Source organism: Cryptomeria japonica, chromosome 9, assembly GCF_030272615.1.
Source record: "Cryptomeria japonica chromosome 9, Sugi_1.0, whole genome shotgun sequence".
NCBI lineage: Eukaryota > Viridiplantae > Streptophyta > Pinopsida > Cupressales > Cupressaceae > Cryptomeria > Cryptomeria japonica.
This window is the reverse complement of record NC_081413.1, coordinates 669234033-669261213: the sequence shown is the minus strand read 5'-3', so window position 1 is coordinate 669261213 and position 27181 is coordinate 669234033. Positions and strand designations below refer to the sequence as shown.

At 35.5% G+C, this 27181-nt stretch overlaps 1 protein-coding gene across 1 annotated transcript; it reads left to right on the top strand.

Moving 5' to 3' along the window:
- The first annotated feature begins 429 nt into the window (after positions 1 to 429).
- Positions 430 to 26936, top strand: LOC131039466 (protein EDS1L-like). The gene is made up of 3 exons (XM_057972241.1): positions 430 to 545; positions 23610 to 23913; positions 26181 to 26936. Exons 1-3 carry the CDS (start codon positions 430 to 432, stop codon positions 26934 to 26936), a joined length of 1176 nt encoding a protein of 391 aa, XP_057828224.1.
- Positions 26937 to 27181: the final 245 nt, after the last annotated feature.

Sequence of the window (27181 nt, the reverse complement as noted above, 5' to 3'; positions counted from 1 at the left end):
CCAGGAATTTGCTGTTGAATCTGTTGTTGAGTTTGCCTCCCAAGAAGAGGAGGATGCAGTCTGGAATGCTGCCGAGGAGGATGCAATCTGGAACGCTGCCGAGGAGGGGCAGAGTTATGGCCCTGGGAGGCTTGGCGATGATTGTGAAACTGTTCCAATTGAAAGAAAAGACGAAACAAAATACCTTGTTGGAAAATTTGATGGCCAGGACGTGGCAGAGAAGAAAGGCCTGTGTATAGGCCAAGAAAATGTTTTTAAAAATTTGCCAGTTAAAGAACTGCTTGACAGAGAAAACCCTGCCCATGTGGTGAGGGAAACTGCTGTGATGACGAATCTGTTGAGGAACAAGAGAAGCCTGTGGCGTTGTGTCAAGTTGCTCCGGAGAGCTCATTTCATATTGCGGGTGTGAGATATGCTTTGGCAACGAGAATGGGTCCAGAGCCAGTTGAGGAACCAAACGGTGAGGCGACAACGGTTTCTATCGCACGCTGTTGTTCCAGACATTATTTTCATTTTGCGAGAAGCATTAGAAAGCGGATTGTTCTGTATCCATGTAATCATTAAAGGAAAGGTTATTAAAAAGTTGAGCAACACCAAATGGAGTTTGTTGTTTAGAATGAGTGCCCACATTCAGGTCTTTAGAAGGGGCCAAACTCTCAGAACCTTGTCCAACTACCCGAACATTATGGGAGACGAGAGAAAGGTGATCCATGAACATCCCATGATTTCTCCACACGAAGTCAGCATCAAGGCTTTCGTCTTTGCAGACCCATCTTTTGAGGTTAAGAGCACGAAGACCGAAGGCAAATTTAATTTGACATCCAACAATCTTCTACCCAAGTTGGTTATACTTGAAGCAATGCTTAGGAAGGCCTCCATAAGTTATATATTGCATCCAAGAGCCATGAGAGGAATTGATTTGGATCATCTGTGATAGTGGTTTGGAAATGTTAACCATAACACACACTTTGAAGAACCATCTTGGAGTAATAAAAGAGCCCTCCTCAACTGTGATGAAAGTACCAAGTTGTTTGATGAAGGATTCAACGAGTCTTGAATTTATCAAAGCTAAAGGTAGATTGTAAAGATGTATTTAGATTAGAATGGTAGTGATTTGTGGGATCAAAGAAGGGAGACCAAGGAGTCATAAACAAACCAAATCTACCCCTCCAAAAAAATTGATGGTCCAATCATCAGAATTGTGGAAGGTGACATGAAAGAAATTGTGATCAAACAGTTCCACCATGGGATTTCCCAAATTATGCCAGGTATTGCAACAAACCAAGAAGTCGTCCATGGGAGAGCGCCTCCCCAAAATTCTAAAAAGCCGGTGCTCGAGAGCCACGTGATTTAAAGAGACCTCCTTAATACATTCATTTGAGATGTGAAAATCAACAGGCTTAAGAGCTACAGACAACTTTGTAACACCAGGAAACAATGAGGAGAAACAAGTAAATGATTTAGGAGGTGGCAGTGGTTCAGGAGAAAGAGAAATATTATTTGCAGATGCTTTAGAGGGAAATACCATTGCCTCAAAGATAAACCCCTAGTCCACTGTTGATCGATTGAACTTCAAAATATGGTCTTTACAAAAGTTGCTGCAACAATGAAAAGGATTTGAGGAGTTTGTGGAGAGTCTAAAATTCTTCAACACTTGCACCAAAGACCAGTTTACCAGTTTGCACAACCAAAGACTCTTGTCTCTCACTCACCTTCTATCTTACTAGAAACAAGAAACAAAAACTGCAACATGACGAGAAAGGGGATATTTACAAGAAACTATATATAAAATACATTTTTATAAAAAAATTAATTTTATTGTAAAATTTTATTTTATGTAAATTAAGTTTATAACATAATTAGAATAATTATATATATAATTTTTTTTTATCTATAGTTATTTTAATTAATTTAAAAAATAAAAATATTATTAAATAAAATTAGAACTATTTTAAAAAATTTCACACTTAAAATAACAAAACTATTTTTTATATTGTAATACATATCATTAACAATTTAATCATTAGGTAAATTTGTAAATATATGTTAATTTTGTAAAAATATATTTAAATAATTTAATATTTTATGAAACACAAAACTGGGTATGTGCACAAAGATGGTGGTCAGAAAAGTGGACACCACCCAAAAAAAACATGGAAAAACAAGCAGCGCATATGCGGTTTTAAAATTTGAAATTCCCGCGTACGTGCTTAGGTTTGTTCTTCTTGAGCCTAGAGAAGATAGCGCGTACGCGCTGCTTTTAGGAAAATGAGCGCATATGCGCTACGCCTAGGAAAATGAGCGCGTACGCGCTACTCATAGGAAAATGAGCGCGTACACGCTAATAATCCAAATATAACCGCGTATGCAGTGCCTGGTAAACAAAGTTTTTTTAAAAAAACTGGGTCTCATTTACCCGTGAATAGCGCGTTTTTTACTTCATTTTTTTCCCATTTCCTCTCCTAAACCGCGAATGGGGTGCTAGATTTGTCCTCCAAGCTATGGATCAAGGTTAGTTTTTGTTTATTTTTGTCTTTCTTTCCCGTTTATTCAATTTGTTTTACATTTTGAATTTAATTTCATTAATTTCAAAAACCAGATTCTTCTAATCCAGAACAAGAACAACCAAATGCACCTCTTGAAAACCCACAAGAACAACCAAATGCACCTCCTGAAAACACACAAGAACAACCCCCAATTCCTCCTTTTGACCACACACCCGAAACACAAGAGCAATTAATTAATCAGTTAGGACAAAATACGTCTAAAATCAATAGATTGATTGTTAAATTGAAAACTTCTGAACTTGACCATCATCAATCCCTCGCCACTAGCCTAGAAACATTAGCTAGTGGTGTCATAGTTGTTTCCACATAAATTACCAAATGGGGAAGCTTTAGGGATAGGTGTCGTCAATTCTATGTCGATGGGCTATCATACGATGGAGTAAAAAGCAAAAATATTACTAAACAACAAATATGTGCCCTTTTCGTTGATCCTAAAACTAGTCAATCATTACCTCTTAATGCAAAGAGGTTTCCTATATATTGGTGTACCAATGTGCAGATGAAGAATCTTTTTTGGCAGAGGTGGTGGATGGTCTTTGATGATCCACCTTGTAATAATTATGATGTGCCATTATATTTTTTGAGAAAAGTATATTGTGAGTTTGTGCTCAATGTGCACCCAAACTATTTTGACATGAGAGAGTTCCATGTTAGAGGTGGTGGCTCTGCCCAAGATAGACCTAGAGCCCGTAGGCGATTACCCACGGAGAGTTGCCGCCCCCTAGCACCCAAACCCAAGGTGCATCAGGCTGTTCCAGTAGAGCTGAAAGAGTCGATGGAGCTACAGACTCTTCAGGCGGCCACAACATTGACTAGTGCCATCATCTAGCATGGGACGTCATTAGCACACCCTATTGTATTGGATGATGAGTCATTAGAGGGCGATAGAGAGCCCATCCAGCACATGTGTGTCAGTTGCTCGAGGATAGATGATGCAACCGATACAGATGGATCCTCATCTCATCTGTGCACAATTTGCGGTTATAGATGTCAGGCCCACACAGTTGATTTGAATTCATAGCATTTTATTTATCAATCACTTTTATTTTGTAATTACATAAACAAATTTTCATTTATACATCGATTTAAATTGAGACAAATAATATTCATTTCAGGATGCAGCAGCGGTATCCCATACTCTTCCCCCAGTTACTATAGCTGCAACTTGGATGCCTGAGGTATAAATTTTGTAACATGTTAAAATAGAATAGTACACTTTGAATTCAAAAAAATACAAGATATACTAACTATCTTTAATGTCTGGTCCAATTTCTGGTTTGTAGGTGTTGACAGGGGACGAAATGTCCCACATTGATGAAATCACGCTCTCAGCAATCGATTTTGGCCTACAAAGCTATACGGTATCATATTTTGTACAACCCTTTTTATGTATTGTTTTGATGGAATATGCAAGTCATTTCATTTTAGTTTTTTAAAATTATGTTTAATTTATTATCTATACTAATATCTCATGTTAATTTTGTTTTTTTAGGGTATCCCTCCACTTGTAGGGCTCGTCCTAAGAAAAAGAATTCCTCGAAGACGCCAAAACATGGGAAGAAGGTAATTGAACACATTTTTAGTTGTACAATTGTTTGAAAATGTTGAAATCAAGTATTAGTTGGGGTTTGTAGATTGATTAGTGTTTTTTGTCTATTTTACATGTACAACAACCATTGAGCTTTGTGGATTTGTTGAATGCACCTGATTCGCCCATAGATCAAGAGAGGGTGGAGGTATGTATCTCTACTTTATTTTCTTGACTTCATGATTATATGCACGCGTACATGTGAACTTGTGATATATTATAATCTTATAATTTTTTCATACAGGAAATATCCATACCTATTTCATCAATGGTGAACCCTCCTCCTTGCACTGGAGAAGCATCTCAGGATCCGGTACACTTTTGTTTGATATATAAAATTAATTGTTTTTAACCTTCAATACTTATCATTATATTAATTGTATTTAATCTTTGAACATTTTTTGTATAGGTAATAGCAACAATTTCTACATTGATGGTGAGCTATCCTCAGTCCATTGGAGAAGCATCTCAGGCACATGTACGCCATTGTTCTCTATATTATAGATTTTAAGTGTTTTTGATATATTTATGTTAGTACATTATATTAATTGTACATTTAATCTACAATAGACCCCTTTACAGTACGACCATAACGTGGATCCATTTAAGTATGTCTTCAAGAAAACTCCTAAGAGTGACAAGGAGAGGAGAGCGAAGACATTAGCTCCTAGATCGGTCGATGAGGTAATCTACATTTCATTTGCAAAGGAATTAAAGTTAAATGCATAGTTATGTTGTTAATTGTGAACTATTTTCTACAAAAGAATTCTAACTTGGCTTTTGAATTGTGGTTTTGCAGCCATCTACAGAGCCGCGTACTGCATCGAAGAGGCTTGATTTTGATGATCCACCACAAGTTTAGGATCATATAGTGTTAGTTTTGGTCATAGAATGACCAATACATGTAGATATATTCTACATTTTTATTGTATATCGATTTGGACATGGCATATGCCACATTTTTGTAATACTTGTATTGACTTGGCAGACATGCCTTTTTTAATATATATAAATATCGATATTCGATCCAATAAATGTGTACCGAGTTCATTATTTTGTATTTGTTGTATTTTGTGGTTGTCCTTTTATAAATTTAAATGAATATTTGCATATGTAATCAACAATATGAATATAAACAACAAAAATATATGATATAAAACATTGCAATTGTGGAATATGATTTCATAAAATTTCTAAAATGTTGAATTAACCCTACAAAACTCCTTGTATTCAGTTCATTATTGTGTATTCGTTGTATTTGGTGGCTGCCCTTTTATAAATTTAAATGAATATTTGCATATGTAATCAACAGTATGAATATAAACAACAAAAATCAACAATATGAATATAAACAACAATATGTGTTTGGTGCGAGAGCACCCTCACGCTCGCAATGGTCAAATTTTGTTCATCATGTGCACAAACCAATGTCGTGAGCACGTCTAGGTGGGAAGGTTTACGCTAGGCATGCCCCTGTCATGCATCCCAAAGCGTCGAAATGTTGAGAGTCATACCATACCGGTGCGATCTCTCAAGTGCCCTGAGTCCAAAAAATTGTCAAAATTTGACGGACTATTTTTTCAAATCCAGGACACATATGGTAGAACCGTTTGAACTTGTGGGGTTGCGTGAGGCTCCTCTACAATGGCCTGACTCAGTTTTTGACAAGTCAGAGCCATTTTCAATTGGTAGCATTTTTTCATTTGCTGCAAAAACCGTCAGTTGCATGCAATGCAAAGTTGCCACATTGGCTAGAATTGATTCAGTTCATCATGTGCACAAACCAATGTCGCGAGTGCATCTAGGTGAGCAAGTTTACGCTAGGCATGCCCCTTTCATGCATCCCAAAGCGTCGAAATGCCGAGAGTTATACCGTACTGGTGTGATCTCTCAATTGCCCTGAGTCCAAAAAATTGTCAAAATTTGACAGACTGTTTCTTCAAATCTAGGACACATATGGTTGATCCGTTTGAACCTGTGGGGTCGCATGAGGCTCCTCTACAATGGCCTGTCTCAGTTTTTGACGAGTCGGAGCCATTTTCAATTGGTAGCATTTTTTTGCCTGCTGCAAAAATCGTCAGTTGCATGCAATGCACAATTGCCAGATTGGCTAGAATTGATTCGGTTCGTCATGGAGAAGTTGAGGAAATACAACTTCAGACATCCCAAGAACACCTACATGCAAATACCTGTCACAAGAGAAGAATGGAGGCACATAAAGCAAAAAAGCATAAATGCTCTGAATATGTATTAAATGATTTAATGGAGGCACATAAAGCAAAAAATCATAACCTGCGCCATCCCCATCATATGTATTAAATGATTTTAAATGTCAAAATATCTTACAATTATGGGAGTTGCTAAATTAAATGGTATTCTATTAACAATTGAAGAATGAATGGAAAATAATGAAGAAATTTTAAGAGTGCCATTTACATCTAAGACAAACATAAGAGATAAAAAGAAAAAAATTCTAATGGTTAAATTTGAACAAATATGACAATCATTATTGTTCCAAAAATGAGGATAGAGGTGAGTCTAGTCATAATTTTAAGAGGTAGGGGGTATGATTGAGGAAAAGATTTTAGTTTTCACGGAAGAAATAACAATCATTAAGGTAGAAGAAAGGATATTGGTAGTGAGAAAACACATCCATCAATTTCATTGTAATAAATTTGGCCATTATGATTTTAAATGTTGGTATAAGGAATATGCTTGAACAGTACCATAGAAGATACACAATCTATTTTTTTCTTATTTGAATACAAGTTCCACTGAAGATATTTTGTGATGTATTGATTTTGGTTGTTTTGACATACGACTTTTAATAAAAAAATATTTATTGATCTTGATGGAAAACATAATAGTCCTTTTTTGGGGGTATAATAAATCATGCAGGACTAAGAAAAAGAACATTGAAGTAAATAATGAGAATGGTAAAATTAATACACTATTTATATATATTAAAAGGAGCAAAACAAGGGTGTGGACCTTGCATACAAACAACTTATAGGAAACATAAAAGTAAAGGCAACAAAACAAGGGTGTTGACCTTATACAAACTCATGTCAAACAAGCCATTAACAATAGGTCAGAAGACCACTGTTAAAAGGCCAAACAAACCATCTATAACACAATAGCAGAAAGCTAGGATCCCAACTCAAGGGTGGGAAGAATCACCCACAACTCATAAGAGTTGGGGGAGGGGAAAGGGGGGGGGAGAGTTACCTTTTGGCCTATGGAAACCAATAATCCATGCAATACTACTATTAGGAACATCATTGCAAGTGGGATCAAGGGGGGAATCCCCTGGGAGTGTTTACCAGCACCTTGAGCAGATTGTTGCTGCAGAACAACTCTTGGAGTAGACTGTTGCTGCAAAACATGAGTAAAAAGCTCAAGGCTAGAGGGTCCACACTAGTAGGAGTAGGATCTAGCGGGGCAGTGGAGGCTACAATAATAGTAGGAGTCACAACCTCATCCAGGGACAAGTCATCATTTGCATGTGAAGAGCCATCATAATCAAAATAATTGACAACCAAATGATCAACATTCGCATCTTTCCACCATGTTGCAACCCCTTTATGGTGTGAGAGATAATAATTTGTAGCTAAGTGACAAGTTGAGAAGAATCCACGATAGTGAAAGGGGAGGCCCTCATAATCTAACGATTGAGTCTATGAACTATTCCTAACCATAAGAACCACATCTCGAAGGAAAGGCATAGATATGCCAATGTTGATTAGAATGGAAGAAAAAATAAAATGACCCATGAAGGATGTGGTCGATGAAATTGCCAATGACCTCATAACAAGAATGTCCCCAAGAATGAAGAGGAAGATTAGGAAGATGAACCCATATTGGACACACATTGAGTGGTTCAGTAATATGGTTAAAAGAAGTTGTCCAGGGTTTGACCGAGAGAGATTTAACACCCCAAGCCCACAACTTGCTCAACACCAAGCCACAATCATCAAAGGAAGCAATAAAAAAACCTTAGCACAAGGGTAAATCTCAATGATACCAACAACCAAAGGCTTCCAAGAATCACTCACCCAATAATGTAGATCAAGAAGGGAAAGCCAAAAAACAACAAATATGCACACCAACCCATGGTGTTGGTAGAAGCCAACATTCTCTACCACAACTTGGTCACAAACCACAACAACGAAGGTCTGTGCATAAGGAAGAGGATGAGATTTCCCCTTGAGCAACAACAAATTTGGCAACATGAGAAAATATTCACCTACTAGTAGTAGAAAAAGGAATGGGGGTCCCCCCCAACACTTGTACAAGCCCTAGCTGGACCACCATCAATAATAATGCACTTTTCTAGTCACAAGGAGATATAGTGGTTGCATAAGCACAAATGATTGGTGATTGAATGTTTCCCCTTATTTTATTCAAGTAATTAGGTCTTAAGTACTACAAAATTGCATGGTAGTCATCTATGACAACAAAGGTACGAGCATCTCAATATTGGTGGTTTAGTTTTAATTAGGAGGAAATATATGGTTGGAGGTTTGTTATTTGGAAAACAACATAGAACTATATTTTTGATTGATTTGTCTAGAAGGGCTTGAAAACCTCTCCAAGTTTTTCATATTGATTTGTGTGATCCTATAACAACACTCTTTAAATAAATTTAAAAGTAGTTTCTCAATTTTATTGGTGTTTTTTGTAAAACTTGAACTTGATTTTTGGCTAATAAATTAAAAGTTTTTGATAAGTTTCGTGAGTCTAAACATTTTTTTTGGTATTAAAAAAGGTTAGTACATTAAGATCATTAGATAAGATAATGGGGGTGAGTATAGGCCATATGTAGTTTCAAATTTTTGTAGATAATATTGGATTACAAAGTTTACCATTTTTTACACTCTGCAACAAAATAAAGTTGTTGAGAGAAAAAATAGGACTATTATTAAAATGACTAGAAACATAATGTAAGAAAAGAACATAGATAAAAAAATTGGGTAGAGGTAATCACTATTGTAGTCTATTTATTGAATAAGATTCCAACAAAAGTAGTTCATTGAATGATTTCTGAATAAGATTGGTCTAACTTTACATTGTCTATTTCTCATCTTTAAAGGTGTTTGCTTATGTTGCTTATGCACACATAACTAGGGAATAAAGTACAAAGTTGGATGAAAAAGGATTCAAATATATTTTTATTAGTTATAATTATGAAAAAACCCTTATAGATTATATTATCCTATCAATAGGAAAGTAATCATAAGTAGAGATGTCATAGTTTGATGAAAAAAGATAAAAATATTGTGATTGATTTGAGGCAATCTAAATCCACTGTGAATAATTTAGGTGATCAAGACTCTCATCTACTTGTGATTGATGAATTAGAAGTCAGTGATAATACATAACATTATCCTCAAATGTGGAGATTAGGAGATATTAGAGATACTAAGGAATAATTAAAATAAGTCATCCCTCATCACTCCGTTGGCATTACAACAGACAAGGGGGGATTGTTGGCATTACAATAGACAAGGGGAGATTGTTGGCATTTCAATAAGGATATTGAGAAGGTTGTTGGAGATTGATGATATCACTGTGAAATGATGTTTACTGTCTTAACAATATTATTTTGTCATTGATGTCAAGAAATTGATTTTCCAATTTAGTATGATGTTGCCATATCTTAAGAAAGTATGATTTGATGAGTATAAAAATGTCGGTAAAAGACACAGAAAGAATGTGATGAATAAGGGGAGGAATAAGTTATTTAGTGGGCAACTATTACCGAGTTAGACAATGATGAGATCATGATGTTTAGATTGTTTTGATATCCTACATACATTATTGTTTGTAAGGCAAAGAAGCTAGTCAGTAAACCCTAAGGAACCTAGTCAGTAAACCCTAAGGTTATCGCTATCGGTTAATGAAGGTGTAATGTCTACCGAGTGAAGTTTAGTATTTACCGAGTTGCAACCGAGTAATAACAAAATGCATTGGATGAATAAAAGCGTTATTTAATGAAGGAAGCTGATGAGATAGATATGATTAAATGATTGATACAACATGCATGAAGTTTGTTAAGGATCTATGGCTTTGAAGATTTAGGAGCTAGATCTACAACACAGATTGAACCGCATTACCCTAGCACAAGTTCCAAGAATAGAATGCAAGTTCCCAGGCGTAGTAAAACGTTTTCAGATCGAAGGATACATTGAACCTGGTCAAGATTGAAGATCTGATGGCTATGATTGATCATGGGAAATGTGATCAAGGAGATTAAGAGGTTAGCAAATTGTTTATAAATAAGAAATTGTTAATAAACAATGGATGCGGGCGAGTGTAAGCACAGGGAGGCTACATAGTGATTACCGAGAACAGAAGCTTGAAGACCTATTTGAATAATAGAGTAAGGAGCCCAACAGAGGGACAAGATAAGTCCTATGACTTGACAGTATTGAGCAAATAGGAATCTGCTTTAGCATTTTAGATGCAAAGTTGCAGACATATTTATTACTGTTGTTTATTTTGTAAGTGATAGAAAATCTCTTAACCGAGTGGACTTAACAGTCTTATTTGTAAATCCTCTAGCAAGGTGACATTCTGATTGAGTGTTTGAAATCCTTTGACAAGGTCACTTCTAACAAAGTCAAGATCCTAACAGATCTGAGGGAAATTCCTTAACCGGGTCACATCTAGCAATGTGTTTGTAATCTTTAACAGGATTTGCTTTTAACCGAGCATACTCTAGAAGAGTATATTTCTTAGTGGGTCCGAAATCCCATAGTGGTTTTTCCCTATTTGGGTTTCCACGTTAAATTTGGTGTTATATGTTTTGTGATGTTATCTGTTTATGAGTTTGCATGATTTCCAGTTTTTCTGATAAGGTTACTGAGGTTGAATATATTGAAGATTAAGTTTGTATGATTCACCCCCCCCTCTCATCTTATTAACAATTGGTATCAGAGCTTTGGACTCCGGAAGTAAAGTTTAAAGGCACTTGAGGAAAAGATCCAAAGATGTATAAGAGGGATGCACCGAAGCTGAACAAGTCAAGTTTCTCTACATGGCAAAAAAGGATGAAGCTGCACCTATCAGGAATTGGAGAATATGTTGTATATTATCTGGAGAATGATTTCATTACACCTAGCACATATCCATTGACAATGGAAGAGATAAAGGCAAAACAAGAACATATTCAAGCAATGATTGAAATAACATCTGCATTGATCGACTCAGAGTTTAATCACCTAGAAGGCTGCAGTGATGCCAAAGCAATGTGGGACAAGCTCATATCTGTGTATGGTGGTGATGAACATGTTCAAAGAGCAAAAGTGGATAGTCTAAGAGGACAACTTGAATCTATGAGAATGAATGAAGGTGAGAGCATAACCCAGTACAGTACAAGGTTAAAGGAGATTGTCAATCAAATCAAAGGAGCAGGAGGAACCATTGAAGAAAAGGATGTCACAAGTAAGTTATTGAGAACCCTTCTACCTGCTTATGTAATCCGAGTCTCTGTAATCAATGAATTGAGGTCTATACCCAATATGCCAGTTTCTTTGGATGCAACTATTGGTAAGCTACATGCATTTGAGTTAAGTAACTTTGATAACAGTGGGTCTTCGATAAATAAAGTTGAGTCTGCATATAGTTCTTTTCATCTTGATGAATCTAATGATTACAATGATAGAATGAGTAAGTATTCTGAAGGGAATCACAATGGAGCAAGTGAAAGATTTCACAAAAACATGGAAGAGGTACACAAACTATATGAAGAAATCAGAAAGCAAGAAGAGTTTGAAGCACTATTAGCCAGAAGGCTACCGAGAGGAAAAGGTAAGTACAAAGGAAAGTTGCCTTTAAAATGTTTTAACTGTGATAGAATAGGACATATGGCTTCTAACTGTCCTAACAAAGAATCTAGTGAAAAGAGAGATTACCGAGATGATAGACAGAAAGATAATCATTACAGAGGACACCGAGACTTCAGAAGAAGAGATAGAAAGACATGCCTAATAGCTGATGAGGAATCAAATGATGATAAATCTGATGAAACAAACACAGAGGAAGTTGTTTATGTGGCTATCAAAGATGGATCAAATGAAGAAAGGTATGAAGAAAAAACTTTAATATCTCACAGAAATACTAATGATTCTTGGATCATAGATAGTGGATGCTCACATCACATGATGGGTGATAAACACAAGTTTGTTATATTAGAAGATTATGATGGAGGCTATGTAAGATTTGGTAATGATGCACCATGTCCAGTAAGAGGTAAAGGATCCATAACACTTCTTGACAATGCTAAATGTGATGATGTTTATTGGGTTGAGGGTTTGAAATACAATTTGTTGAGTGTAGCACAACTAAACAATACAGGATACCGAATAGAGTTTCAGAAGGGAATTGTCAAAGTTCATGACAAGCAGAGAAAGTTAGCAGCTATCGGGACACAAACAAAAGGTAACACATTTCACCTTGACTCAACTCGGAACAAGTGTCTATATGCAAAGATAGATGATACTTGGTTATGGCATAAAAGGTTTTGTCATGTAAATTTTGATAATTTGATCAAAATAAGTAAGAAGCATCGAGTAAGAGGTCTACCGAATTTGGAGAAACCCGAGAATGCTGTGCCAAGGGTGCTAGATGGGTAAGATGACAAGATCAAGCTTTACAAGTAAGTCCTACACTTATAAGGGAATTTAAGATCTTGTGCATACTGATCTTTGTGGTTCTATGAAAGTTTAGAGTTATTATGGTGATAAATATTTCATACTATTTGTGGATGATTATTCAAGGATGATGTCAGTTATGTTTTTAAAAGAAAAATCAAAAGCTTTTCAAGTGTTTAAATGGTACAAGGCAAGAGTTGAAAATGAAACAGGAAGACAACTAAAATGTCTTAGATCTGATAGAGGAGGAGAGTTCACTTCTGATGAGTTCAACTTATTCTGCAATGATCATGGTATTAAAAGACAAGTCTCTGCACTGAGAACTCCACAGCAAAATGGGATAGCTGAGAGAAGAAACAGATCTATTGTGGATTGTGCCAGAACCCTGATGATTGAAAAGACAGTTCCACAAAAAATTTGGAGACAAGCAATAAGAATTGTTGTTTACACCCTGAACCGTGTACAACTGAAGAAAGGAACTTTGAAGACACCATATGAAATATGGTATGACAAGAAACCTAATGTAAGTTACTTTAAAATTTTTGGAAGTAGATGCTTTGTTCACAAAGATGACAAAAATGGTAAGTTTGATCAGAAAAGTGAAGAAGGAACATTTCTTGGTTATTCTTCTAGAACAAAGCATTTAAATGTCTAATCAAATCATCTAACAAAATATTAGAAAGTGCAAATGTGAAAATTGATGAATTTGCAGAAAGAAATGATGAAGGAAATTCCAAAGAACCAGAAGACTATGCAGAATTTGTTTATGTTCAACCGAGAAGTCTTACCAAGAAAGCTGCTGAAGAAAATGAAGAGAATATCCAGTTACCGAGTAATGAAGAAGATCATATAGAATCTACCGAGCCTATAGTAGCCAAGTATGTCAGAAAAAATCATGCATCAAGTTAGATTATAGGAGATAAGAATGATCCAGTGATGACAAGGAACAAACTGAGACAGAACACATGTTTGATATCTGAATTTGAACCAAGGATAGTGAAAGAGGCATTTAATAGTGAAGATTGGATAAATGCTATGATAGAAGAGATTGATCAAATCAAGAAGAATGACACATGGACATTGGTCCCAAGAATGAAGGACAAAAATGTAATCGATACAAAGTGGATTTTCAGAAACAAGCTAAATGAAAAAGGTGAGGTCATTCGAAATAAAGCAAGACTATTTTGCAAAGGTTATGCTCAAGAAGAAGGAATTGATTATGGTGAAACTTTTGCACCTATGGCAAGGCTTGAAGGAGTAAGAACATTGTTGGCATATGCTGCTTACAAGAATTTCAAGGTATATCAAATGGATGTCAAATCTGCATTTCTGAATGGTATATTAGAAGAAGAAGTTTTTATTGAACAACCTGAAGGATTTGTTGAAGAAAAGAATAAAGATCAGGTATGTAAGCTGAACAAAGCATTATATGGTCTAAAGAAAGCACCTAGAGCATGGTATGAGAGATTGCACTCTTATTTAATCAAGATTGGTTTTATAAGAACAAGTGAAATCAGTAATATGTACATGAAATGATGAAGACAATGGAATATTGATCTCAGCCATATTTGTTGATGATATTATTTTTTGTGGAAATGACTCTTTATGCAAGAACTTTGGAAATGAAATGTGTAAAGAATTTGAGATGTCATTAATCGATGAAATAAAGTATTTTATAGGTCTACAAATACTGCAAATGAAAGATGAGATTTTCATTACTCAATCCAAGTATATAAAGGAAATCTTGAAGAAATTTGGAATGGAGGATTCTAAACCTGTAAGTACTCCTATGACTACCAACTGTAAACTATCAAAGAATGATGAATCTGCATCTGTTGATGAGACACATTACCGATCTATGATTGGAAAGTTGCAATATGTTGTTCACATCAGGCTAGATATAGCACATGCAGTAGGTATAGTTGCAAGATTTTCTGCAGATCCCAAGGAAACACATATGACAACAATCAAGAGAATTTTCAGATACTTGAAAGGCACTGAAGATTATGGCTTAGTATATCAGAAAGGAAATTTTTTTGATTTAAAAGTTTATACTGATGTTGATTGGACAGGCAACATTGATGACAGGAAATGCACAAGTGGAGGAGCTTTCTTTTTAGGAGAAAGACTAGTGAGTTGGCTTAGCAAGAAACAAGGATGTATTTCACAGTCAATGACAGAAGCTGAATATGTTGCTGCAGCATTGAATTGTACCAATATAGCATGGATCAAACAACTGTTGGAAGGCATAAACGAGAAAGTTATCGAGCTAGTAACTATATTATGTGATAATACTAGTGCCATAAACATTTCAAAGAATGGGCAAGTGCAAGGTAATGAGTCACAAATTTGCGGAAGTCCGCGCATTGGAAAATGCGCTCTTATAAACGGGGGCCCGTTTTCAAAAAACGGGGGCCCGTTTGTGCTTCGGGCTCCCGAGCCGAAAGGTAACGGGGGCCCGTTTTGTTTAAAAACGGGCCCCCGTTTTGCTATAAAACGGGGGCCCGCTTTTAAACAAAACGGGGGCCCGTTTTTTAGAAACGGGGGCCCGTTTTAAAAAACGGGGGCCCGTTTCTAAAAACGGGCCCCCGTTTTGTTTAAAAGCGGGCCCCCGTTTCTAAATGGCATTTTTCCTTTTTTTCCACAATCCGCCCTTGTTTGAAAACGGGGGCCCGTTTTGTGGAAGTTGATTCCACAACCCGCCACTTGGCTCGGGATTAGGCCCGGGATAGGCCTGGAATGGCCACACCTGAGACATGGACCTGCAAATTCAAATCTCCATGAATGAAAGCACAAATATGAACTTCAGAAATAGTTTACGCGCCTCTAATTAGAGAATTTTTATACAAAATTAAAACCCATTTCAGATTATACTGTCTAGATTCTAAATATGTAAATTTATTTAAAAATTGATTATTTTAACTATTTTTCATTTAATTTATACTAAATCAGGTCCATAAATTTGAAATATTAACTAATTTTGTTAATTTAATAACTTTTTTATTTTAAAGAATTTTGGAAAAAAAATTATATGTCATCAATCTACACAAAATTCTTTTGTATTTAAAAAAAAAAAAAATCAAAAAATGTTAAGTTTACATCAAATTATGTGGGTCGTACACGTCAAATTTTTAAAAAGATAATTACGGCCATTAAAAAATTAATTAAAAAAAAAATATTAGAAAAAAAAATACAAAAAAATATGCTCATCAATCTTCAGTGTGTTACAAACCATTTCCCAAAATGGTTTGAGAAAATAATTTTAATTGTGTCAAAAAGTGTGGGTCGTACACATGCATGGTATGGTCCTGAAACAGGCATTTTTAAAACATAGTTTTCAGAACTCCATTTAAAAAGTTATTTTTTATTATGTGGGTATTAAAATAAATTATATATTTGGAAACTACACTCAGAGGGCTATCTTTTATATTACTGACTTTTTCCAAGATTCAATCTCTAAGTGTTTCAAAATTTAAGCTCAAATGAGACAAAATCTGAAAATCAGGGAAAACACTTCCACTTTTTGGCCAAAAAGTGGACTCATCTTCTTGCACTGACCCGAATCCTGTTATGCACTCTAAGACAAAGCACATCTCTATCAAGTATCATTATCTTAGAGACGAAGTCCAAGAGAAGAAAGTGGCATTGGAATATGTTAGCACAAAGGAACAAATAGTAGGTATCTTCACCAAGCCACTGCCAAGGGAAACTTTTGAGTATCTCAGAAGTCAGTTAGGGGTCCTACCCCTATCTTCTACTCATTGATAGAGTTCGGTGAAAGCATCAATTCGATGACTACATAATACCTTTTATGAGTTGATGCTGATTTACACACTTTAGGAGGTTTTCTAAAGGTGTGCAAAACATAGAAATAGGGAACGGGAATTGAAGACAAGATGCTCTGACTGAGACTGAGTTGATACCTAACAGCAAGGGAATTACTTCACATAGGAAGAAATTATGTATTAGTTTTCTTTTTGGCATTGTTGTCAAAGGGGGAGAAGACTAATGTATGGGGGAGAAGACTTATGAATGGAGAAGAATTTAGAAGAAATCTACCCAGATGGTGAAGTTGAAATAGAAATCAGAATCCGAATCAATTGAATCAAATCAAATTAGTTTTTACCATCAATGCCAAAGGGGGAGATTGTTGGCATTTCAATAAGGATATTAAGAAGGTTGTTGGAGATTGATGATATCACCGTGAAAGGATGTTTACTGTCTTAACAATATTATTTTGTCATTGATGTCAAGAAATTGATTTTCTGATTCAGTATGATGTTGCCATATCTTAAGAAAGTATGATTTGATGAGTATAAAGATGTCAGTAAAAGACACAGAAAGAATGTGATGAATAAGGGGAGGAATAAGTTATTCAATGGGAAACTATTATCAAGTTAGACAATGATGAGATCATGATGTTTAGATTGTTTTGATATCCTACATACGTTATTGTTTGTAAGGTTAATACTATACTATGTCACCGAGCAAAGAACCTAGTCGGTAAACCCTAAGGAACCTAGTCGATAAACCCTAAGGTTATCGCTATCGGTTAATGAAGGTGGAATGTCTACCGAGTGAAGTTTAGTATTTATCGAGTTGCAACCGAGTAATAACAGAATGCATTGGATGAATAAAAGCGTTATTTAATGAGGGAAGCTGATGAGCTGGATATGATTAAATGATCGATACAATGTGCATGAAGTTTGTTAAGGATCTACGACTTTGAAGATTCAGGAGCTAGATCTACAAGACAATTTGAACCGCATTACCCTAGCACAAGTTCCAAGAATAGAATGCAAGTTCCCAGGCATAGTAAAACGTTTTCAGATCGAAGGATACATTGAACCTGGTCAAGATTGAAGATCTGATGGCTATGATTGATCATGGGAAATGTGATCAAGGAGATTAAGCGGTTAGCAAATTGTTTATAAATAAGGAATTGTTAATAAACAATGGATGCGGGCAAGTGTAAGCACAGGGAGGCTACATAGTGATTACCGAGCACAGAAGCTTGAAGACCTGTTTGAATAACGGAGTAAGGAGCCTAGCAGAGGGACAAGATAAGTCCTATGACTTAACAATATTGAGCGAATAGGAATCCGCTTTAGCATTTTAGATGCAAAGTTGCAAACATATTTATTATTGTTGTTTATTTGTAAGTGACAGAAAATCTCTTAACCGAGTGGACTTAACAGTCTTATTTGTAAATCCTCTAGTAAGGTGACATTCTGATTGAGTGTTTGAAATCCTTTGACAAGGTCACTTCTAACAAAGTGAAGATCCTAACAGATCTGAGGGAAATCCCTTAACCAGGTCACATCTAGCAATGTGTTTGTAATCTTTAACACGATTTGCTTTTAACCGAGCATACTCTAGAAGAGTATATTTCTTAGTGGGTCCGAAATCCCACAAAGGTTTTTCCCTATTTGGGTTTCCACATTAAATCTGGTGTTATATGTTTTGTGATGTTATCTGTTTATGAGTTTGCATGATTTACAGTTTTTTTGATAAGGTTACCGAGGTTGAATCTGTTGAATATATTGAAGATTAAGTTTGTAAGATTCATCCCCCCCTCTCATCTTATTAACACACTCATGTTGGATGCTAATCTTGATATGATGCTTGCAAGGTCTTATACAAAAGATAAATATTCTCTCATGACTCAAGTTACACAAAACGATGAACTAGAAGATTTTGTGGAGGCTAGTGAAAAAGAGTGAAATGGGGCCCATCGAATGAAATGACATTTGGGAGTTTGTAGAATTGCCCCTAGTAAATATGTTGTAGGTATAAAATGGACCTATAAAATGAAGTATAAATGTAATGAAAGCATTGATAAACATAAATATATTTTAGTTGAAAAAGGGTATACTCAATAGGAAGGTTTTGATAATACATAAACTTTTGCTCTTATAGTCAAGAGTGATATTATTAAATTAATCCATGCACTCAAAACACAAAATCAATGAATGTAGGTCTAAGGTGGGAAGCATTGAAACACAACCAATCATAAATGAGGAAAAACTAAAGGTAAGGGAAGAGCACCATACAAGTCAAAAAATGCAAATCTCGCTGGAGGAGGGCACCAAACTCATGCACCCTCATCTTGTCTATGACCACTCAACCTGGCCTTTCTGTGCTCTCATTCTCTCTAGAGGTTATCCTAATGAATGTTTTTGATTGGATCTTTTTATAGAGATTTAGAAATTTCATATGTTATTAGAACACTTTTTATTATTTTATTTATTTTAGAGTTGCATTACTTGGAAGAGAACATGCTTAAACAATATTTAAAAATTACATTACTAAGCAATTAAAAAAGACACTTTAATTAACATAATAATTTTAATTAGTTCTTTATTTTTTTATTCTATATTTTCTTTTCTTTTGTTTTGATTTTTAAAAAGCATAATAAATATTATATATTTATATCTAAATTATTATTTTATTTATGAAATACATAAGCTCTACTTATATACTATGTATTAAAATATATTTAAAATTTTAGATACTTTTTTTTTCTATTTAATTTTTTCTTTTTATATTTACTATTTTATTTGTTAAATTTATTTTATTAAAATTATTCCATCCATCATGAGTAAAGAAAATAGCCAAGCTCACAAAAGCTTATCTTTAATCTTAAATTTGACAATAATTTACATGTCAAAGTATTCAATATAAGAAAACACAGATTTTTTAATTTTTTTTAAAAAAAGGGTAAAAATTTATTAATCACAAAGAGCAAATACAAAGCAACAAGGCAATAACCTTAACAAAATCCAACCATTAAACTATCCCATCCTTATGTAAAATTTGATCTAACACACTAGAAAGATCCAAAGGCAAAATACTCCTATCAACAATATACCATCCCTCCAAGAGAGCAGATGCCCACTTAGCCAAGCAATCCGCTACACCATTCCATTCTTGAGGAATATGGGAAAAAGAGATAGAATAAAAAAAATCCACTCAAACTAAGAATTTGTCAAAGAACCTGAGCTAGTTGCCAATTAACCTCATCCAACCACCTCTCATTCAACATAGAAACCAGCACTTGTGAATCAGATTCACAAATAATTCTTTGCCAACCCAAAGCATAAACTCGTTGTACCGTATACCAAATAGCAAGGGCTTCCATAAAGTTATTGGTGTGAGGCCCTTTATCACAAAAAAGAGGAAATGGACATCTCCAAAGCTATCTCTACCAATACCTCCTATCCTTGTTGGACCAGGATTCCCTTTGGAAGAACCATCAATATTAATCTCGAGAACTCTAGGAGGAGGATGCCATCAACCATATCTAATAATTTTCTGCTTGACCTACCTAGGCCTCCTCCTACAAGGAGTACCAACCTCATGAATAGAGAAACTTAATCTCCTATAAACATCCAGGTCACCAAGGTCCATAGGACCAGAAAGATCACAGTTAGCCCAAATACTCTCTCGAAGAACACAAAGAATTCACTGCCACAGTTGCTTAGAAACTAGTTTTGTACCCTAAAAAATCTGATGGTTTCATTCCAACTAGAGATGCCATAAAATGAAAGAAGGCCCAATCTCCTACGCAATTTGAAGAAAAGAAGTCAAAATTGGAGGCAATCCAAGACGATCCCAAAACTCAACCAAAGATGCAACATGTAAACAAGGCAAGCAAAAGAGCACTGAAAAACAAGTGAAAATAACACTCCTCACTATTATGGCACATAACACAAATCGAGGGCCCATAGAAACTCATTTTAATAAATTATCGAAAGTGAGGTACCTATTCTAAATCACCAACCATAGAATAAAGTTACATTTGTGCCAAGAAAACTTGTTCCACACTCATTTCCACCAAGGAATGCAAACCCTCCCAAAGAGTCATCTATCCAACACCAAATAGCTAGACGCTACTGAGAACTGACCAGACGAATCATTACCCCAAGGCAACAAATCCCTCTCCAAAAGATACATGCAATCCCTATGCACAAGGATCCTAGCTAACTCTTCTCACTCCCCCTCTGTCCCACTAAGAGGCCAGTCTCGAGGATATTTCCACCTGCATACAATCATCTGACCCACTTGCTAAACCAACTTGTAATCAACCACCCTATTCCAACTAGCTCCAATAAGACGATCACTAAGGGAACACAACTAAGGATACTTAGAGAGGAGAGGAGGATGCCCATCCCAAGAATCAACCCAGATCAAAGCATTTGAGCCCCTATAATAGATCCAAAATGGCTCTTGCTTAATAACACGAGCTCTATTTTTTAGAGTGTTCCAAATCACAAATTCTTTCCCTTCTAAATTGCATCTAGGTACATCAACACCATCAACCCCTCCAAGGTACTTGTGAGTAAGAATTTGAGCTCAAACTCTATCTGGACTCGTACACTAATGCCAATACAATTTGGTGGCAAGCACCTGTCCATTCACAATAACTGAGTGGAAACCAAGCCCACCCTCACACTGAGGCCTGCAAACAGAATCCCACTTCACTAGATTCCACTTAGAAGCAAGAAGGTTACCACTCCAATGAAATCTACGAGAGAGAGCGTCAAAGTTTTTAAGAAACTTTGAGGGAGACATTTGAATGAAACACCTATAAATAGGCATGGCCTAGATCACAGTGCGCAAAAGAGCCACCTGAGAAACCATTGACAACCATCTACGTGTCCAATGATGAACCCTTCATCGCAACTTATCGAGGAACCCCTTCCAACAATATCGAAGATGGCAACAAACACTAAGAGGAATTCCAAGATAAACCATAGGAAATGAACCAATTTGAAACCTCAAAATCTCAACAATCCTTGTTTGAATACGAACATGGGGTGTTAAAAAGGTAGATCGAAGATTTATGATCATTAATTTTCTGACTAGAAGTAGCTAGATAAATGTTTAAAGTTTTTTTGAAAATTTCAGCTTCTTGAATGTAGGCAAGTGCCATTAAAACCATATCATCAACAAATTGCAAATGAGAAATGGAAGGCAACCCATTTCCCAACTCCAACCCTAAATCACTCATTGGGAAACTTGAGCCTAAAGGAATCTTCCTATACCTTCAACCATGAGAATAAATAGATAGGGAGACAAAGGATCCCCCTGACAAAGTCCCCTAGATGCCTTGAATAAATCAGAAGGTTCACTATTAATGATAACTGAAAAGGAGGAAGAAGTAATGCAACTCATGACCCAACACACCCAATCTTGATCAAACCCAAAAGCTAATAGAATTTGTTGCAAGAATTGCCACTTAAAACTCTATCATATGCTCTAGCTATATCTAGTTTAACAAACATGGCCTTTTCCTTAGACTCAACCATGGAGTGAATAGCCTCAGTAGTAATCGCCACCTCATCAAGAATTTGTCTACCAGCAACAAACCCTCCTTGCTCCTCAGAGATCAAAAGATTTAGCCAAGGCTTAGTCTTTCAACAATTAGCTTAGTAATAATTTTGTACACCACATTACAAAGAGCAATGGGTCAAAACACAAGTCAATTGTCTTTCTAAACACAAAATTAAAAACAAAAGCTTCCATGATAGTACAAAAAAAGATATCTAAGCAGTAATGATATAGTGTGATAGTTAATTTTTAAGTAAAATAATTGAAAATAAATGTATCTAAGACATGTACAATAATTTAATTGTAATAAAATTTCAATTGTAATATATGATTTTTAATTTTAAAATTTTAACTACTTTACAATAAATACTTTTCAATTATTTTTATTTTATAAACAACAAATTTAATAAATTGTATATTATTATAAATTTTTTATATAATTAAAAATTTAACTGTGAACAAATTATGTCTTTAAATTCTTTTTCATTTTAGAGTAGCGTAATCAAAAACAAATTATGTCTTTAAATTCTTTTTCATTTTAGAGTAGCGTAATCAAAACAATTATCAGCTTGCCCAAACTTACTTCACAACACTTCTCTTTACGGTGATGCGTAGAACCTGTTTTGCTGACATTGGATTGGACTTGACTTGAGAGCACCGGGCGCACAAACTTATCTTATGCCAGTAATTTTCTTGTCAAATTTAAGCTGATCCCTTCTCAGCAATTTCTCCTATACTTTGACATGTAAATTACTGTCAAATTTAAGATGATCCTTTCATTCCAATGAATTACCGTCAATTGACGATCCTTTCATTCCAATGAATTACCGTCAAATTTAAGATGATTTCATTCCAATGAATTACCGTCAAATTTTGATGTGTGACAATGACAATATTAGAACTGCAATCTAAAACGAAGCACAAGATCATCGAAAATATACAGAGCAGTGGCTTCTTACAGCATTTTTTCACAGTGAATATATACAGAGAAGTGGGTCACTCAGACCATCACGTGAAGGAAGGAAGGAGGGAAAGCCATTGTTTTTCTAGTATTGCTTGCAGTGCCAATTCAATTTCTCAAGCTCATGGGTTCGGCTTTTGCAAGGTTAATAAAATCATCACCATTTTATTTCAGATGATAGGTACTTCAATTATGTGATGCTACTTGTATTGTCTTTCTTCTTGGTCGCTGAGCACAATCTGTTCTCTTGCTGATTTGCTCACCATTTTCTGCTAGTATTTTGCGCTCTCTGTATCCCCATTCGTGATTGTTCTTCTTTCTATGCTCTTGTTTGGATTTGGTTTATGTGAAATTTTGATCGGTTACATTCTAACAAGTACTTAGTAAACCCACATAATTGAATCTTGTACAGCATTTCTGTCTAGGGGGAGGGGCGTCTAAGTATGAAAACTGGTACACTCTTTTGTTGTCGTTTGTGTTGAATTTGTTCTTACTGTTGAGTGCAGGTATGCAGTAGCAGAATATATCAAAGCATGTGTGATATGGGGATGGGAGGCCAGTTGTACCGCTTACAAGAGTGGTAATGGATATGATTGGCAAGATAGTAGATATAACACATTTTGCCTAGCCTTTTCTGGTTCTCTAGATTCCAGTGCCTTTCATCAAACAGAAACCAAATTTGGTGCATGCAAAATGAATGAGGGTAATAATTATTTTGAGTCCATGGATACAAGAGAGGAGCTAGCACTTGTCTACAAAGAGGCTCTCACCAAATTTTTACAGATTTGGAATGACCATCTCAAAGCACAGGTTAGTAGCCTCGTCTATAAATTACTATTTCTAGATTTGATCCATCAGATTTGAGTATGAAAAGGAATAAAATGTTTTGAATCGGTAAATATAAAGTCTACATTCATGTCTAAGAAATTTTGCACTTTTAGAAATCTGTAAATATAAAGGGAATACAATGTTTTGAATCTGTAGATATAAAGTCTGCGTTCATGTCTATGAAAAATTGCACTTGTTTTCTGAAATCTAGGTAGGTTGCTCTATGGATTTCGGCTCTATGGGCAAGGCAAGATTAAGCAGCATCTAGGAGAAAATTACACCCAATCAAAAGTAGTACTTGAGCAGTTAGTATTTAAGAGAGAGTCCACATATAGTATTACACCTTTGTTTAGTTCTAAAAAAGGACTATTCCTTTACCCCCTTTCTCAACAGCTTCTCACTTTTGGGGGGTTTTACTCTTGGGGTGCCATAGACTGTTTTGGGTTTCACATAAAAGAGGTTTCAAGCATATTATCTGGGTTCAGTTTTGTCCCTTGTCTTAGGCCAGGCCTATCTAAGAGTGAATATACCTGACTGGACTAGATTATTCTTACCTTGGATCAATTCAGATTCATTCCTACATGTTTTGAGTAAATCTGCCCAGGTTCATCCATGTGCCCATGTAGTCTGATCTGTTGAAGAGAAAATAAAGTTTATACTAGTGCAGTTCAGATTCTTAACCATCTATATCTGTTGAGCCAAAGCCAGGAAGGAATAAGGAGAAATATTGGAACTACATAATAAAAAGTTCCATCCACTTAACACATCTATAAATCTGATAGTCTCTCGTTGATCGAGTGTCCTTTGTGAAGGAAGAGGCAGAGGGAGTAAAATACAGCGGAAACTTACTGCTTTGTATTAAGTTGTAAAAAACTTCTCACATAAATTTGATTATAAGAGCTTTAGTTCTGCTCTGCAGACAAACAAAAAAACTTTATCTTTTCAAAAAGACTTCTTACATAAGAGCTTCAGTTTTTTGTTAAAAAAAAGATCTCTCTATAAATACAAACCTCTCATCTTTTAATATAAGTTGAGCAGCTGCAATCATCATGTTTGGACGAAGACTATGTCTTAAACAAAGAACTGGTAATGCAGACTCCACCCATGCATAGGAGGAGGCCCATACCAAGGGGCGGCAACCCCTACAGCAAGATAAGGAAAATCATAACAGAACAGGGGAATGGATCAGAGATATTAAATGTTGAACTATAATGAGAAATAGATGGGCAGACAAAACATGACAAATAATGGATAGTGATGGTTGGGAGTGAATAATCCAATTTTTCCCCTTGAACACACAAATAGCGCCATCTAGAACACCTAAACGATCTCTTGGATAGTCAAAATTATCTCTGTTTAGTGGCTTGGTGAAGATGGCTGCATACTGATCTTCAAACCTGCAAAATTCTAAATAGATCTTTATTTGTTGATTAGCTCTAACATAAAATGATATCTGGTATCTATATGCTTGCTTTTTTAGTGATGTACTAGATTTTTGGATAGTGCAACTGCTAAATTGTTATCACAGAAAATCTTTGTCACTTCCTCTTGTTTGTACATCAAATCTACTAACACTCTTCTCATCTAAATTGCCTGACATGCTATTCCAATTGCTGCTACATATTTCATTTCTACTGATGGAAGAGTGACTCTAGATTGTTTCTTGAATGCTCATGATATTGTACCTATTCCGAACTGAAAAATATAAGAATCATCAGATGTACTCTTCCTATCGTCAATGTTGCTACATTGTCACCATTTCTGTATCCTATGACTAAGCTCATCCAGTCTCGAATACATAATTTTATAAAAAAAATTGGTTCTACTCGCATATGTCAAAATTCTTTCTCTTGCTTGTCAACAAGAGTTTTTTCTTCGTTTTTTTAAGACTCCGTGAAACTTGAAATAAAGCTCATGCTATACATTACTATCAAGTACATTACACTATCAACAAGTCTTTTGTATAGTGTTGGATTAGCATTCGATCTTTGCTTAGCTTTAATTCTGTTACCACCGTTGTTCATGTGGGCTTATAATTTTTCATGTTAAGTCTTTTCAAAATATATTTTGTATATTTGACTCAAATGAATGTCTTATTTTCAAATTAATTCACCTCAATGTCAAGAAAATCTTTCATTTCAAATTCCTTCTTTTGAAACATACAATCAAAATTTCACCTTGTTCATTCATTGCTACATTGTATGGTTTTGTACTTTGAAATCTATTAAACTCCTATTTTGTTCTTGCAGGTTGAAGAGGCACTTGAAACGGGAAAATCTGTTTTGTTTACTGGCCATTCCGTTGGAGGTGGGATTGCTACTCTGGCCACACTTGCCATTTTGGAGGAACGGGGTATGGACGCCCCTGTTTTCGCCATCACATTTGGTTTTCCTCTGATTGGAGATGAAGTTCTTGCCAGAGCAGATCGTAGGCAGGGGTGGGCCAATCATTTCTTCAATATTGTTACAAAGGGTGATGTTTTTGCCAGAACTCCCTTGGTTCCCTGCGATTCCGTGTGTAGGTTTTTGGAATTCTTCCTGCCTCACTGGCGGAAGTCTCTTGAACAGATGAATGATGATGATATGGACATTTTTATGGAGCCTGTAGAATGGGGCTTTCCCCAGTATCTAAGAACTATCCTGTGTCAGGCTTTGGCAGAGTTTAACTTCATCAGTATTACCAATATGGAGGGTGCAAAGAAATTGGAGTCTGCGTTCAACATAAGCCCTTACAGACCATTTGGATATTATTTGTTCTGCTCAGAGAAGGGAGCTCTCTGTGTTGGAAACGATGAGGCTGAGCTTGTGTTGCCCATCCTCTATAATTCCTTGGCTAATTTTGAAGATGAGGCTTCTATCTCAGATCACATTAACTATGGTAGACTCTTCCATGCCAACACCAACATCGTCAATTTGGAAGGGCTTCCGATTCTTCCTTTATCACAAGGTGCACCGTCTTCTGCACTGGAAATCCGACAGGATTTTTTTGAATTTGGGATTCAGTAAGTCGTTCATGTTATTTAGTTTTTTGAATTTGGGATTCAGTAAGTCGCTCACGTTATTTTTTGATTATCCAAACAAAAACATGGATATATTTATATTTATATTTATACTTCACTTTATTTTTAATAAATTAATTTTAGATTTGATTTAGATCCATTTAAAAAAAAAAGTTGATATGAAATTGTTTTCTTATTAAATTTTCTTGCCAGGAAAAACATTTCATGATCTGTTATCATATATCACATTAA